The sequence below is a fragment of the Cervus elaphus genome, chromosome 27, assembly GCF_910594005.1.
Source record: "Cervus elaphus chromosome 27, mCerEla1.1, whole genome shotgun sequence".
Lineage (NCBI taxonomy): Eukaryota > Metazoa > Chordata > Mammalia > Artiodactyla > Cervidae > Cervus > Cervus elaphus.
The window spans coordinates 6,907,501-6,924,548 of record NC_057841.1 but is presented as its reverse complement, the minus strand read 5'-3'; the positions used below and the strand labels follow the sequence as shown (position 1 = coordinate 6,924,548).

At 43.7% G+C, this 17,048-nt stretch overlaps 1 protein-coding gene across 1 annotated transcript; it reads left to right on the top strand.

Annotated features, from left to right (window-relative positions):
• The first annotated feature begins 12,020 nt into the window (after positions 1-12,020).
• Positions 12,021-12,553, top strand: LOC122684865 (ubiquitin-conjugating enzyme E2 D3-like). Its single transcript, XM_043889320.1, has 2 exons — positions 12,021-12,192; positions 12,391-12,553. The coding sequence occupies exons 1-2, from the start codon at positions 12,062-12,064 to the stop codon at positions 12,551-12,553; spliced, it is 294 nt and encodes a 97-aa protein (XP_043745255.1). The 5' UTR covers positions 12,021-12,061.
• Positions 12,554-17,048: the final 4,495 nt, after the last annotated feature.

Sequence of the window (17,048 nt, the reverse complement as noted above, 5' to 3'; positions counted from 1 at the left end):
AACATATAATAGATTCAGCTAAATTTCAGAATACATTTTCAAACTCAAGATATTTTGACACCGGTTGGGGGTCATCTAGAATTAGAGGAACATTTCTGTTAGAAATTTACACATGCCTTTAGATCCACTCCATGAGTATTCACTGAACCCCTACTATGTGTACAAAACAGCCATCACAATTGGTTTTAGCCATTTTATACCCACATCTACACTCAAAGATGGACAGACCAGAGCACTGGGGGTCAGTGAGAGAGCCCATGTTCCTGAATAGGGTCAGAGGGAAGGGACGGTTCACAAGAGAGTCATGGGGATCTTAGGGTTTGAAAGTTAGGGTACCATGGCACTTTAAAATGCCTCAGTCCTTTGTTATAAAAACAGAAGAAAGTGTTATCCTCTGATTGAGAGGTGCCTTCTTTCCTTTATTTTTAAAAACATCCCAAGTGTTGGTCAACGTACAAGTTGGCGAAGTGATACGAAAATGAAGTCTTTTTCTAAAGGAAGCTGGAGAGGAGTGAACTGTTTGAACCTGTCACCCCGGGTGGGCTTCTTGTGTTGTTCCTTGTTTAGAAATGAAATAATATTGTTTCAAATGTGGCAATTTTCTTTTTATTCTTGAAACAAGCAAACTGGAAATTGCAAAATAGAAGAGGATAAAGCATAATTACTGCTTTCATTTATTCACACCATATTAATGTAATATAATTATCCAGTGAGCAGACAGAACCTTATGACTGTATAACAACAGGGCAACAAAGTGCTACAGGCGAGGCGGCACACACAGGAAACACTTCACAGGAGGAAACGCCCTTTCTGCTTTGATGTGACGCGCGGTGGACAGTTGACTTGCCACCACTGAGTGACCCATAGAGGGAAAGAAGGGGGTGAAGGGGGGACAAAGGCCTCCAAGATAAGCAGGGAGAGTTGGTCCCCTGAAGAGTGAGCCCCTAGAGCCCCGGGGAAGGATGAGGATAACCCAGCAGACCTCCAGAGAGAACGTGGTGGGGAGCTGAACCAGAAGCAGCTTGCAGGTCAACCAGAAGGCCAGGAGGAAGGTCGCGTCTGATCATCACCAGGAACCCGGAAGGGTATGTTTGGTGGGAGGTGGAGGCCAGGAGGAGCTCTGTCAGCAGTGAGGGGCGGCCGAGGAGCTGATCTCTCACAGGCTGTGGAGATCTGCAGGGAGCCCGGCTCCAGGGCAGGGCCCGCCTCACAGAGGCTCTGTGTGGGAACGGGAGGCCTGTCCTGATACCGCAGTGGGCACCTTACAATCTCCAGGGAACCGGAGCTCAGGAAATCATGTGAACTCCTGGAGGAGACCCTGGGAGTGATGAAGTTGTGTCCACTGGCTTGTGTGTCTGATGTCCTCTGTACACGTCCCACCTCAATTCAAAATTTCAAATTTGGTTTGAAATGTGCACAGTGAAGGAAGGAAATCTGGGCTGAAAACAGGACAATCAACTGCCATAGCATTTTGTGTTCCTGACCTCTGTGTGTCTGCAGAGTGAATCACTTTGAGTGCCTTATTTTACCTAATTCCAAAATAACTTCATGGAGATTGTGTTAACTTTCCCAAGATCGCTTTTCTGAGAGCTGCTAAGATGTACTCACTCATTCATTTGACCATTCATTCATTCCACAAAGCTGAATGAGCTGTTACCATGTTTTGGGCAATGAGGTGACAGGGATAAGAAAAACAGAGTCCCATTCTCATGGAACTTACAGACTAGGCATTAAAGTACCAAGTACACTCAACATTATTCAGTTGTAAAGTGATGGCTACCACAAAAGAGTAAAATACAGGACCGAATTCACCTGACAGCTAGTGGTAAAGAACCTGCCTGCCAATGCAGGAGACTTGAGACATCTGGGTTCCATCCCTGGGTCAGGAAGATCCCCTGGAGAAGGGAATGGCAACCCACTTTGGTATTCTTGCCTGGAGAGTCCCATGGACAGAGGAGACTGGCGGGCTACAGTCCACGGGGCTGCAAAGAGACATGATTGAAGCTACTTAGGATGATGACACACAGGAACTAAATTCACCCTGAGAATCTAGAGAAAGAAATGACACAGGGAGGGTCCTGGAAGATCCCAGCACCAGGGAAAGGGGCAGAGGACTGCCGGTGGCGGGGTGGGAGGGGGAGGCTAAGCGCTGAGGGGCTGCCCTTGGATGGGGAGGTGGCAGAATAGAGAGGGGGAGCGGGGGACTCTGGGACCCAAAGACAGGGTAAATGGGCCCGACCAACACGCGGCCCCTCGGCTCTCCCAACACTCGCTCACAGGCCAGGACCCTGAACACGGAGGCAGAAGCCTGGTCCACGAACGCACACAGAGGTCCCTCCCCAGCTGCACAAGTCTCCACGAGGAGGACCCAGACAGTGAAAATCAAAGCATCTCAGGTGGTTAAAATCCCCTCTCCCGATTCCCTCCCTCCAAAAGAAAAAAAATACCACAAATTGGTAAACTGTAAAATACAGTTACCACAAATTAAATTAACTAGCCCCCCAAATAGGCTGTATTTTCTTCATAAATGAACTAAAACACGAAGCATTAAAAACAAAAATGGATGAATGATGGGAATAAAGGAAAAACTGTTGACTGAACTCAAGAACTTTTTATTTATTTTTTTTCAAGAACTTTTTAAAAATGCAAATTTAGTGATTTAGTCTCAGAAATGATGACTAATTTAGGACGACATAACAAGAAAGAACAAATTCAAATCAAAACGTAGTAAGTGATATTGAAGAAAGGCAGAAAAATAAACAAAAAATAAAATGAAGTATTAATTAAAAATAAAAAGTCAGAGGAAGTAGCTGAAATGGGAAGGAGAAGCTACTGAAGAACAAGAACCAAACATTGGGGCAGGAGTTACCTGTACAGCTGTGATAGAAGAAAACATTCTCGAAATCAACAAAAGATAGCCAGATCCACCAGGTACTGGGCATAACTGATCCAGAATGATGTTCTTAGAGACGTATCCTGTTAAAAATATCATATTTTGAAGACAAAATTTTCCCTAGAACTTCAAAGCAGAAAAGTCAAACACCCCTCAAAGGCAAGAGAAATAAATTGGCATTAAACTTTCCAAAGCAACATGCAAGCAAAATTAAAAGAGCAATATTTTCAGGAAAATTAAGGAAAAAGAGCAAACCAAGGATTTTGCAAATAGCCAAGCTTCTGCTCAGTTATGAAGCTAGAGAATAAGGCTTGAATTTGCACAACTACAAACTCATCCTCTTTAGCACCTGCTACAGAGCGAGCTACGTCCGTCTAAGAGAAAGAGACTGCAGGACTGAGCATCAGATAACCCAGAAGTGATAAGTGCTTATGGTTACCTGTACAACTGGGACTAAGACAAAGATGGGGAAAGATGGAGAACACACACATCTGTTTTGTCACATCCTCTGATTGCCTCTTAGTGTCTTTTACTAATTTTGCCATTTATTCTTATCCTGATGATTAGTTTCCAAAAATGTGTAAATAGTAACCCTTCATCTATCATATAGACTAAAATCTGTATCTCTTCCCTAATTTCTTCCCACGTGGTGCTGGTGGCAAAGAATCTACCTGCCAATGCAGGAGACTCAAGAGACACAGGTTCGATCCCTGGGTCAGGAAGATGGAGGAGGAAATGGCAGCCCACTCCAGTACTCTTGCCTGGAAAATTCCATGGACAGAGGAGCCTGATGGGCTACAGTCCATGAGGTCACAAAGAGTCAAATATGATTGAGCACATACAACTTTCCCTTGGTAAAGTTCACATTTTATTTATGCTTGAAGACAGGATTTTAAATTGACTACGCTGTGGGGACTTATCTTATTTGCTTTTATACTCCCTTCCCCATTATGCATTTAAAACTTTTCCTTATTTATCTGTGCATCAGATATTTCCTTTTTTTTTTCTGCATAATGTTATTTCTCAGCTTTAATTTTTAATCTGCAAGGACATTATTTTAGAGGACAATGCAAGGTAAAGATTTAACTTTTTCACAAAGATAACTAATTGGATTCAAAATAGCTATTGAACTACCTTCTAGTCCACTGATTTGTATACTAATTAATTATGTATGTGATATTTACATAAAATAGATTAAATTTGGAGTTGTCTGTTTTCTTTTTAATGCTTTATCTTTTTTGCTGTTTTTGTTACCAATACTAACTGTTGTAAATATTGGAATTTTACATTACTTACACATCTTTTCTTACAAAAACAATCAAATGAATGCATCTCTTGTTGAAAATGGAGAAAGCACAGAAGCAAATGAAGAACTAGAAACCACCTATAAACTTAACAGCAAGGGACAAGCATGTCTATTATTTTAGTTTATGGCCTTTCAGGCAGTCTTCTGCAAATATCTCCTATTTATTTACTTATACGTTCGGTTTCTCTTGAATGGGGGTCCATTTATGTGGAGCCTTTGTTTTTCATGCTTCTACGGGCCATTACCCCCTTTTTTCTCCCTCTTGCCCTTTTTTCAAAGCTCTCCTGGCTTTTGAGGGGTCATCCCTGGTGTCTTCCAGGGAAGTCTCCCAGCGTGCAGGAATTGCCAACCGTGTGCTGTTTCTTGAGTTGAGTGTCACTTACCGTCTGTCCCAGAACTTCTCTGCTTGACTATCTCTACTTCTTTCTACTGCATGGAGGAAATCTTTCCTTTCTCACACCAGGCTGAGCTTGGCCGGCTCACAGGATGGGTCAGTCCTACTAAGGAGTTCTTTCCCGCCCAGCAGAGAGTAGTTGGTCAACTCCTAGACCCAGAACTCTCCAAAGCTAGAGGAGAATTACAAAATGGGTCACAAAACTTTATGAAAATTAATTTTTTAATTATGAAGTGTCTTTAGCTCTGGATGTAAATGGCAGAGCCTCAGGAGCTGTGTAAAGAGGAAATGACTGTGAGTCTTGGAGAAACACTTGTGTGGACTGGCACACTCCCCATCAGGGGGCGCGGAGCTCCACGAAGGTCAGAAAGCTCGTTTCCTTCTCATCTCTGGTGATAAGAGGGGTGCAACCAGAGCAATGCTAGTTGGTCTCCGCAGTAGTTTCTGCATAGATGTACAGCGTCGCAGGGACTGAAGTGCAAGTGCTTCGTGTTTACTGGGGAAGAAGAGTGTTCATTTGATGTGTCAAAGAACTGCCTCCAGAGAGAGAAGGAGCACTTATGGAAATGTCTCAACTTTGTGACGAGCCTGCATGGCTGAGGAATTAAACAGGTTATTCCTACAGCCACCCATGTGCACAATCACAGTGAATTTAAAACCATCTCGGAAGGAATCCTACTGGGAGTGTTTAGGCCCACAATTACAGTAAATGAAGATTCAGAATTAGCAAAAGCATTCCACTTAATTAGAAGCATTAAATAAGTACTACCAAATGTACAGTACTGCACGTACTAAGATGAGAAAAATAGCTGACCCTGAAAAACATTTTATTTATTCGCTTTTTTATTTGTTTACTTTTCTTATGTTTAGACGACTATTATTAAAACAGCCTCCAACTAAAAGATAAAATAGGATGCAGATAAGGAGAGCAAATACCTTTGTCTTAAGTACACACATTACAGAATCTAATTACAAATATATACATATGTCTACACTTACATGTATGCCATCTATCTATTAAATACTTCAGATTGATACCCTGTGAAAATCCAAGAAAAAATAATGGGTTTTTTGAACACGATGTTGTACATTTTTTTCCTTCGATGTCCTCTTTTCGACATGATTTTTAAACTGTTACTTATCAGCTCTGATGATTTTCAGTATGAATCAGAAATGAGTCAGAGTTTAAAAGACTGGCAGAATCCCTAATCAAATTCCCAGGAAGACTAAGGAGAGGCTGGGAAGAGCAAAGAAAGGGGGGTGGGTGAGCGACATACAGGAGAGAAGGGGACGGTGAGGATGCTTCCAGAACAGCTTCTTCAGCAAGGGCTGCACGGTGCTCAGCTAGGCAGGCTCATAGGCCTGCTCCTATAGAGATGGTCTTAGAAGGTCTGCATCTTGGGCATTTGAACTGAAATTTCTCACATGAAGGGAGTTGTTCAAACACAGTTTTGCTTTCAAAGACAAATACATGAGTGTTTCTAAAACTCCACCACTGTGTTTTGTGACCTCAGTTAATCTGCTAAAGGGACTCAGAGCAGTGAGGTCCTCCGTGGCATCAGCAATCCTGACCTGATCAGACAGGAAGGCGTCCCTTTGCCATTACTGATTTTGTTGTCTCATTCTTGAATATAGATTTTCAACCTAACATATCTAGAGACTTGGAATGTAAACCAAGCAAAAAAGAGAGAGATAAAGAGACACTGTACATGCAGACAATTTTTAAAGATAAGAATTTCCGTTTCTTTATCCAAATAAGTGTTCCATGTTTTCCTTACTGCCAAGAGTATATAGGATATTCAAGTTTTACTTATGAAAAAAAAATTCAAAGGTGAGGAGGACTGTGAAAATCATTGGTTCTGTAATTCTGGGACCATGTTTTCCAAAACAAAAATCAAGACACGTGGCTGATTCAAGTCCTGACACAGTGGGATGGATTCTCCTGAGCAGGGTAGGCCGCGAGGGCCCTTCAGCCAAGCCTGGCTCCCCAGCCACCCTCGGAAGAGCAGATTCACCTGGCTCAGAGGTTTCGGGGTCCTGACCGCCTTGCTAGGGGACTCTGGTCTGTGGCCGCTTGCACTCCAGGAGGGCAGAAATGAGTAGCTGTGACAGAGACCACAGGACCTACAAAGCCTGAAATTTCTGCTATCTGGCCCCTCACAGAAGAAATGTGACTATCGTGTCAGGACCCAGGGGAGCCACAGGGGACAGGGCCTAGTCCAGAAGTAGGGATCTCTTCCTCAGAGTCTGAAGGAGCTGCCCGTCACTGAGACCCCAGCCGAACCAGAGACGCTGGGAGGGGCTTCCTAACCCTCACATGGATTCTCACGGCAAACTTCTGAAGCGGGCTAGCCTGTGAGCCGGGCCCCCGACCCCTCCCTCTAAGACTGGGCCTCAAGACAGGGGCCACGACCCGGCTGGCTCTCTGTGCGGGTGGCTGGCTCTCACGTCCTCTGAAATATAAAAGAAAACAAAATTAGACTCCTTGATAACATATACAATCTAAATTTGATGAGGGGAAAATTGGGATTTCAATCTTCTTCTTGGGCGGCATGCAAACTAAAATGGACTTCCTCTGCCATCGGAAATGTGGCAGGGAGTTTGCATTGCTAAGAGGTCTGCTGAATTTTCACTCTTAACTAAGCATGCAAGATGAGTACCAAAACCATTACATTTATGTGTTTTTAATGGCTTGTCTGGGTTGTGTTTTGTCCATAGCTAGCGACAGAGCTGAGCGCCAGCCAAGTTTTTTAGAATTCACACAGCTCTGTTTCAACATAATCATCTGACAATACCTAGGGCTTCTGCCATCCCCGTAGGTTATATTTTGAGTCTAAAAGCACATCGGCATATCAATCAGTTGGCTGGGTTATACTGTCAGCCCTTTCCTCGTGAGGGTATGACGTGCCCACCACTGTCCAGGGCTGCCCCTGTGGGTGGAGGAGAGGGGAAGGCAGGGGCACCTGGCTTCCTTTTACCTGAGAAGATGGTTTTGGCGGGGCCATCCTGAGGGCAGAGTCAGCTCTGCTCCCGTCAGTCCGGCTGCTGCCTGCGACTTGCTGAGGAAGCCCTTGGGTGAGGCTCAGGCCAGCAGGGCTGGTTGCCGGCTGTGATCGTCATTGCTGCTACAGAACCGACTGTGCTGGTGGAGAGCATCCCTTTGACGTACTAGTAAAATCGAATTAATCCTCAGGTTGGCAGAAATGGGTCATTCAAAACACCTCCTGCTTATTAGAAAATAAGCTTCTTGGTCACCAACGCCAGTCAACGATCTCTTCTTTCAACAGCTCTCTGATTTTCATCTGATTGTATTAGCCGCAATGTGTCTGTTCCGGACCTTAATAACCTTGGATTCAATTTTCATGAAAATCTAATATTGAGCAAGCTTTACTTAGCAATTTCAAAATACCAGTGGTTGTATTTGTCTTTTAAAGAGAGAAGGTGATAGGAACATACAAAAGTGTGGGGAGAAGAAGAATAAATAAATGAAAAGAAATAGTTTGTGATTTCAGTACTGAGACACAGCACAGTTTACTAAGTGCGTTTCTATTTGATGTTTCTCATAGGCAGACATATGCTTGAAATTTCAGTGTCAACAATACAAAAATGAATTTCCAAGTTTCCTGGGAAAAGTTGAAGTATTGTTTTAAATGCACAAGAGATATTGCTAAACATATTTAAATGTAAAAGAATCACACGTAGGAAGGTGGGGGCACGTGGTTATTCCCTGTGGAGGTAGTGTTTTTTTTTCTCTAATCTGAATTCACTTCATCATCTGTAATGAATTGTCCCCCTGCCTTCACGCCTATCAGAGGAGGAAGTGAACCAGAGACAGCATGTACCTGGAACTCGAGTCAGCCAACCCCAGAAACCTGGGGCTCCTGCTCAGCTGCCATTGGTAAAAAAGGCAATTGCCCTTATTTTGAAAAACAAGGTCAGTGGTTTACTTGTGAGAATAATTTTTTAGGAAAGGGAGATAAGCTACACACGTTTTATATAAACATGTCGAGCCCCTGCTAACCGTACACACGTAAGACGTTCCCCAGCTAGTGAACACCCACAGAAGTTTCGAGAGAAAGCAAATGAGACCACTGACAGCTTTGGAAAACAGTATTAGGTTTCTTTCATCCAAAAAGTTATTGACAGGATTGTTATTATATAATTAGTGAGGCAAGTAATGATTCTTCTCTATTACCATTATAAAAACTATTGTAAGTAAAAATGTATTAGTATATGTTTGAAAATTGGTTCCATTTCCCCTCAGGCCTGATATAGTCCAGTAAAAATAAATAAATAAAAATAAGAGGGACTTCTCTGACTATCCAGTAGTTAGGATGCTGCGCTTCCACTGCAGGGGTCCAGGTTTGATCCCTGGTTGGGGAACTAGGATCCCCCATGCAGCACAGAACGGCCAAAATAAACTAAAAAAAATGTAGAAAGAAAAAAGAAGAAGCTATATTTTAAAGGATATTTAAAGTAATCATTAAAGTGTTGCGATTTCTTTGCCATCTCTCTGCCTTCATATAAATATTTATAGACAGCAATATACATATCTAATGTTAATGCTTTAGCTCTGTTAAAGATTTGAGAATTTTTTTAAATGTTAAAAAAGTACTATTCTGTTTGAAACCCTTTCATCAATCTTCAATTCAGCTCAGTCGTGTCCGACTCTCTGCCACCCCATGGACTGCAGCATGCCAGCCTCCCTGTCCACCAGCAACTCCCAGAGCTTGTTCAAACTCATGTCCATTGAATCGGTGATGCCATCCAACCATCTCCTCCTCTGTCGTCCCCTTCTCCTCCTGCCTTCAGTCTTCCCCAGCATCAGGGTCTTTTCTAATGAGTCAGTTCTTCACATCAGGTGGCCATCTTAGATGACCTTAAAAAAACTTCATGGGTTTGAAATTGGAAAAAGCAGTTCTGATATACACATTTTTTTTCCTACTATTTGCAATGTACAGAGTTTTACACTGGTTTGGACAGTGCTTTGGCAATGAGTATCAACATGTATTTTAAACTGCCAGGGAAAAGCTAGAAAATACTACCTGTTAAGCTATGTGGACAAAAAAGGCTTTTCTCCATGTACTCTAAACATCAAAGGACACAAACCAGCAGAAATAAATGTTTAAATCAGAAGCATTTTATCATCTGGTATTTTGTTTTCCGGAACATTTTTTATAGGTGCTGGGCGCTTTGGATGGCTGTTTTTCAGAAGTAAAATCTCTGGAGGGCTAATTCTAACTTCATTTTCTTTGCAGTGTTGCGACCTCAACCTCCCGCACCGCCTGGCCGGGGCTCTTCCCGCAGAGCGAGGCCCGGAGGCCCCGGGAGAACCCGGGGGCAGGAGTCGGCCCGCGGCCGCTAGATGGCGGTACGTCCCCCGGGATGCGGGCGGGAAGGGCGGCGTCAGAGCGGCTCTCCCCGGCCGGGTCAGGCCTATCTTCCCGAGCGCGCATCCGCCCGGAGCCGCAGAGCAGCCACCCCTGGGTTCCTTCGGAGGATGGCGTTTCCAGGAACACTGGCGTCTCCCCCTCCAGGTCCATCCTGCCTGCCCCCGGACTCCATGTCTCCTCCACAGGCTTTTATTTAGGGGCACGGGGAGGCGTTTCTCCTTAGATTTTTAAACTTTTTTTTTTTTTAGCCTCTCAGCTTGTGGGATCTTAGGTCCCTGACCAGGTATTGAACCTGGGGACACAGTGTAAAAGCTCTGAGTCCTAACCACTAGACCCCCAGGGAACTCCCTAGATTTCTAAGGGGAGGTTTTTAACCTCTTATTCTCTTAGTTTATTTCTGAAAAGTAACAGTCTAGACTTTAAAATTTTACTTAAAATGATTTGAGAAACTCATACTATATTTTTCTCCTGAAAATAGTTTTTATACATATATTGGATACATATACATATATTTTATACATATAAATGAGTTATACATTTATTTTATACATATAATGGCCTAAACACATATTTATATATATTTATGTTTGTGTAGAATATAGGTTTATACTGTTGTTGTTCGGTTGCCCGGTCATGTCTGACCCTTTGCGACCCCATGGACTGCAAACGTGCCAGGGCTGTCTGTCCCCATCTCCCAGAGTTTGCCCAAATTCATGTTCATTGCATTGGTGATGCTGTCCAGCCATCTCATCCTCTGATGCCCTCTTCTCTTTTTGCCCTCAGTCTTTCCCAGCATCAGGGACTTTTCCAATGAGCTGTCTGTTTACATCAGATAACCAAAATATTTTACTGGTGCAAATAGAAATAATTAGAAGGTCGATTTTAAAAACTCAAGTGTTTGTATATTACCTTTAGTAAAGATGTGCTAAATAATTTTTTACGTCAATATTTAGAAATTTTTTAATCAAAAGAACTGTTTCACAGTATTGAGTATGTACCGTTTGATAGCTTTTAAAAGAAAATTGCCAAAATATGCTACAGTTCAGTTCAGTTCAGTTCAGTCGCTCAGTCGTGTCTGACTTTTTGCGACCCCATGAATCGCAGCACGCCTGGCCTCCCTGTCCATCACCAACTCCCAGAGTTTACTCCAACTCATGTCCATCAAGTCAGTAATGCCATCCAGCCATCTCATCCTCTGTCATCCCCTTCTCCTCCTGCCTTCAATCTTTCCCAGCATCAAGGTCTTTTCCAATGAGTCAGTTCTTCACATCAGGTGGCCAAAGTACTGGAGTTTCAGCTTCAGCATCAGTCCTTCCAATGAACACCCAGGACTGATCTCTTTCAGGATGGACTGGTTTGATCTCCTTGCAGTCCAAGGGACTCTCAAGAGTCTTCTCCAACATCACAGTTCAAAAGCATCAATTTTCCGGCGCTCAGCTTTCTTCATAGTCCAACTCTCACATCCATACATGACCACTGGAAAAACCATAGCCTTGACTAGATGGACCTTTGTTGGCAAAGTAATGTCTTTGCTTTTTAATATGCTGTCTAGGTTGGCCATAACTTTCCTTCTAAGGAGTCAGCGTCTTTTAATTTCATGGCTGCAATCACCACCTGCAGTGATTTCGGAGCCCCCAAAAATAAAGTCTGACACTGTTTCCCCATCTATTTCCCATGAAGTGATGGGACCAGATGCCATGATCTTAGTTTTCTGAATGTCGAGCTTTAAGCCAACTTTCTCACCCTCCTCTTTCACTTTCATCAAGAGGCTCTTTAGTTCCTCTTCACTTTCTGCCATAAGGGTGGTGTCATCTGCATATCTGAGGTTATTGATATTTCTCCCGGCAATCTTGATTCCAAAAATATGCTTAGGTTCCAAATATTCTGTTCTCATAATTGTATGAAAAATAAGCAGTGCTCACATTTCCTGACGTGAATCGGTATCACTGAGAAATTCAACCATCTTGTGGCTGTTTGCACATCATAGTAAAGCAATGAAGTCCTGTCTTGTTCACATCAGCACCAGTTTCTGCACGTCCAGTTGGGGGTGATATATCCACTGGCAGGGCACAATTATGGGACCTAGTGACAGCCCGTGTCAAGGTGGTGTATTCTTTTTAACAATCAATTTTCCCTTCAAACCATCTAAGGTTGCATTTACTACAAGAATTTATCATCCAAATATAAACAGTAATCACAGCTTTACATAGGGCTTCTCTGGCGGCTCAGATGGTAAAGAATCTGCCTGCCAGTGCAGGAGCTGCTGGAGACCTGGGTTCGATCCCTGGGTTAGGAAGATCCCCTGGAGAGAAGAATGGCTACCCACTTCAGTGTTCTTGTCGAGAGAGTTCCATGGACAGGCTACACTCACACACAGAGTCAGCCACCACTGAGCAACTAACACTTTCACTTTTCTGCAATCACAGTGGTCGCCTGTTTTAACTATTTCCAAGGTTCTTCTATCCATTTGTTCATGGCTATGTGATCCAGGCCCAGATGACCCCCTAGTGCCAGAGGCTGCAGGGATCTTTAAAGCAGACAGAGATAAGTGCAACAGAACGTCTTGAGGATGGACTCAGACATATGCCCCGTGATGCTGCCTTAAAGTCAGAGTAACCTGTGTTATAGCTGGAATAAGCTTTAAATTACTGCTAAAAATGTGTGTGTTGTATTAAGTATGTGGTAATTAATAAAACTATAATGCCATATTCTGTTATACTTCCTGTGAAATATGCAGTTGCCAATTACCAGAAGCTGACTCAAGAACCTAAACCAATTTATTATTAAGATGATCTGTTATTTTTTCACTTGTTTTATTGATGTAAAAGTTGATTTCCAATGTTGTGTTACTTGCTGCTGTCCTGCACAGTGATTCTTTTTCATATTCCTTCCCATGATGGTTTATCCCAGGATGCTGAATACAGTCCCATGCTCTACAGTGGGACTTTGTTGTCTGTCCGTTCTCTATATACCAGCTTTGCACCTGCTAACCCCAAACCAACAATCCATCCCTCCCCCACTCCCACCCCTGGCAACCACGAGTCTGTTCTTTGGGGCTGTGAGTCTGTTTCTGTTTCGTTGATAAACTCACCTGAGTCGTGTTTTAGGTTTTGTGTATAAGCAATGTCCTGTGGTGTTTGTCTTTCTGACTTGCTTCATTTAGTAAGAGAGTTTTTTTTAAGTTTTAAGCTTTCTGTGCTTCAGGCCGAGGCTCAGGATCCACCAAATGCTTCTGATATAGAAAACCATCCACCCAATGGCACTGACGCTGGTCTTCCTGGAGTTTTTGATGTGAGCAATTGTATCACTTGTACAAGCATTCTCCTTAAAAACATCAATTATGTAATATATATGTTATTGTCAATTATTTATTTACAATATGAGAGAACCTCATGGGACTTACTTTTTACAGCCATGAAAAATGCCTGTAGAATAATCATGAGCTAAAACATTGACTGTGTGGATCACAATAAACTGTGGAAAATTCTTCAAGAGATGGGAATACCAGACCATCTGACCTGCCTCTTGAGAAACCTGTATGCAGGTCAGGAAGCAACACTTAGAACTGGACATGGAACAACAGACTGGTTCCAAATCAGGAAAGGAGTTCGTCAAGGTTGTATATTGTCACCGTGCTTATTTAACTGATATGCAGAGTACATCATGAGAAACGCTGGGCTGGATGAAGCACAAGCTGGAATCGAGATTGTCGGGAGAAATATCAATAACCTCAGATATACAGATGACACCACCCTTATGGCAGAAAGCAAAGAACTAAAGAGCCTCTTGATGAAAGTGAAAGAGGAGAGTGAAAAATTTGGCTTAAAACTCAACATTCAGAAAACTAAGATCATGGCATCTGGTCCCATCACTTCATGGGAAATAGATGGGGAAACAGTGGAAACAGTGGCAGACTTTATTTTTCTGGGCTCCAAAATCACTGCAGATGGTGACTGCAGCCATGAAGTTAAAAGATTCTTGCTCCTTGGAAGAAAAGCTATGACCAACCTAGGCAGCATATTAAAAAGCAGAGACATTATTTTGCCAATAAATGTCTGTCCAGTCAAAGCTGTGTTTTTTCCAGTAGTCATGTATGGATGTGAGAGTTGGACTATAAAGAAAACTGAGCGCCGAAGAATTGATGCTTTTGAACTGTGGTGTTGCAGAAGACTCTTGAGAGTCCCTTGGACTGCAAGGAGATCAAACCAGTCCATTCTAAAGGAAATCAGTCCTGAATATGTATTGGAAGGACTGATGCTGAAGCTGAAACTCCAGTACTTTGGCCACCTGATGTGAAGAACTGACTCACTGGAAAAGACCCTGATGCTTGGAAAGATTGAGGGCAAGAGGAGAAAGGGAAAACCTAGGATGAGATGGTTGGATGGCATCACTGGCGCGATGGACATGAGTTTGAGTAAACTCCAGGAGTTGGTGATGGCCAGGGAAGCCTGTTGTGCTGCAGTCCATGGGGTCACAAAGAGTTGGACACGACTGAGTGACTGAACCGAATTGAAAACATTGATCACACGAAGGCGCTCCTGACCCATTCTTCCTATTGTGAGTAATCCATGCCCCTAATTCCCCAGACAAAAGTAATGCTGCCTGGTTTTGCATTGCATAAGGCAAAATGTAAACACAAATTTGTGTGCATACACACATGCCACACACACTTGTTCCCAGTGTGTTGCTCATGTCTGGGTAAGTCTCTCTTCCAAGTTCCTTAGCTAAAATAAAATAATTACACCATTCATTCATAGTCAATCTTTAAAAAAAGGTTCTAATATAAACCTTTTTTTCTGTAATGTTCTGAGTAATGCTTTCCTAAACTTTTGAACACTTGTTATCACTATAGCCAAATAGATTGCTGTTGAGGTTTAAATGACTTTATGCAGGGTTACTGCAAATGCAATTTTTCTCAGACTTCAACGGTCGTCTTTGCTTTTTCAATGAGCAATATCCACCTTGGTTTACATAACACGCACCAATGATCAATCAAGGTATACGGCAGCCTTGCTGTATATTTATAGGTGGTTGTAGGTCTTTGCTCCAGAGAAGCACCCCATCTGGACACCAGTCTGGAGCTGAGTGTAAAATTAAAGGCGTGCTCCCCGTGCAGCCCCGTGTATGAGCGCCCGCCTCGTTCCTCGAGGCTGCCTGGGGTGCAGGCCTGGGTCATCTTCTGAGGTTTGCAACTGATAAGGACGAGGACTCATGGTTCTGAAGAGCGATTGCTTAACCTTTGCTAACATTTTCCCTCGTGGGCATGATTCTCCCAAGGGTCCCGCTGCAGGGCTGCTGCCTGAGCTGCCTGTGAGGGGGTGGCTGTTATCCGGGGGTTAGTGGAGACGATTGGGGTGTCTGTGACCTGCATGCACCCTGATACCCCCTCGAGGCGGGCACTCATAGGAGTCGTGAGTGTCAGCGGTACACACATAGCAAGTGGGCATTCTGTGTTCTGCGGTTGCTGCATTTACCGTGGGGTCTGCAGTGGCCCTGGCATCGGGACCATCTGTGCTTGTTCCAGAGGCAGCGTCTACACAGAGATCTCGGGTGCCCACAGCCGACGTGAGAGCCTGACTGTGCGCTCGGGAAGGGCAGAGGACAAAGCGGGGTGCGGGGTGTCTTCTCCCGGTCGTGGGGCAAGAAGGCCCTCAGCAGGGGGCTTCCCAAACGGTCACTGCTTGCCCTCTACAGACGCAGGGGTAGCTCACACAGAAGAACAATCTTACTGCCGAATATTATATTTTTCCTTTTCCTAAGGCCTCGTCATCCTGGGGTGATGGGGAGATGAGTGGAGTATAAGCGCATTAAAAGCACAGTTGCTCTTTCATCCACACAGAAGCGTGCCGTGTGGGTGGGGATAAAGCCGGGTGAACAGGAGATTCTGGGTTCCTGTTGACTTTGTGGCTGTGCTGGCGTTAGTGTCAGCACAACTGAATTCCTTTCAATTCCCCAGGTAGCCAGTGGTTTCTTTTGGCCACAGCACATGGGCTCCTGTCTGCCCCATGCACACTTCTTCACTGCCACAATACTGAAGTGACAGGCGTAACATGCGTGGGACTTGTGGCCTCCTCGTCTACAGCAAAGCAGATATTGATACAGATTGCTTGCGGACACTGTGGAGGGGCAACAGCTCGTGGGTGCTAGGTCTGGCAAATTCCATAGGCATGTGATACACATGCACATTTATATGTATGTATCATACATGCATGAGATTTACCAGATATATGTTTATACAGGTAATATATAATACATAAAACATACAGTATATATTTTATATACATATGGTGTAGTAATGCTAAATTTTGAGTGACACAAAAATGCTATGTCAGTTATTAATGCCATAGAATTAAAGTATTACATACACATTTGTGAGTACTACATACACACATACAGGCATATATGTATGTATCATACATATATGAGATTTACCAGGTATGTGTGTATATATGTAACACATAAAAGATATAGTAATATGTACTTTATATGTAGTCCAGTAATTCTAAATTTTAAATAACACAAAAACATTATCTATGTAAGCTACTAAGGCCCACAGAATTAGACTCTCTCTCACACACACAAACACACACACACACACACACACACACACACACACACACACACACACCTGCCAGCTAGCATCCTCTGGTGCATCACCAGGCACCGGGAACTTCCCGGGGTCTCTGGCATCCCCCGATACCACGCAAGTCTTGAGCAGAGGCTGTCTGCCTCCCTGGTTTCTCACCGGTGCTGTGTTCTGCATGTTGAATGGTTCTCAAAGGCTGGCATGTTTCCTCACTGAATTCAAACAAACTTCATCTGATATTGAAAAACAATGGCCCTCATTTGCTAAGCCTGCCAATTTTGCTTTCAGCTTGAGAACTCCCTGCTGCAGACACACACATCTTCCCCGAGTCCCACATCCCCGAGTGTCTGCGCCCCAGTTGTCAGAGCGGAGCAGGCCCCAAGCCTGCCTTCTCTCCGGGCTGTCGCTGTCACGGCCACTGCTTCTGAAGCTTTTCCAGTGAGGCCATTTTCTGCATTTCTTGGCTCAGCCCCGTG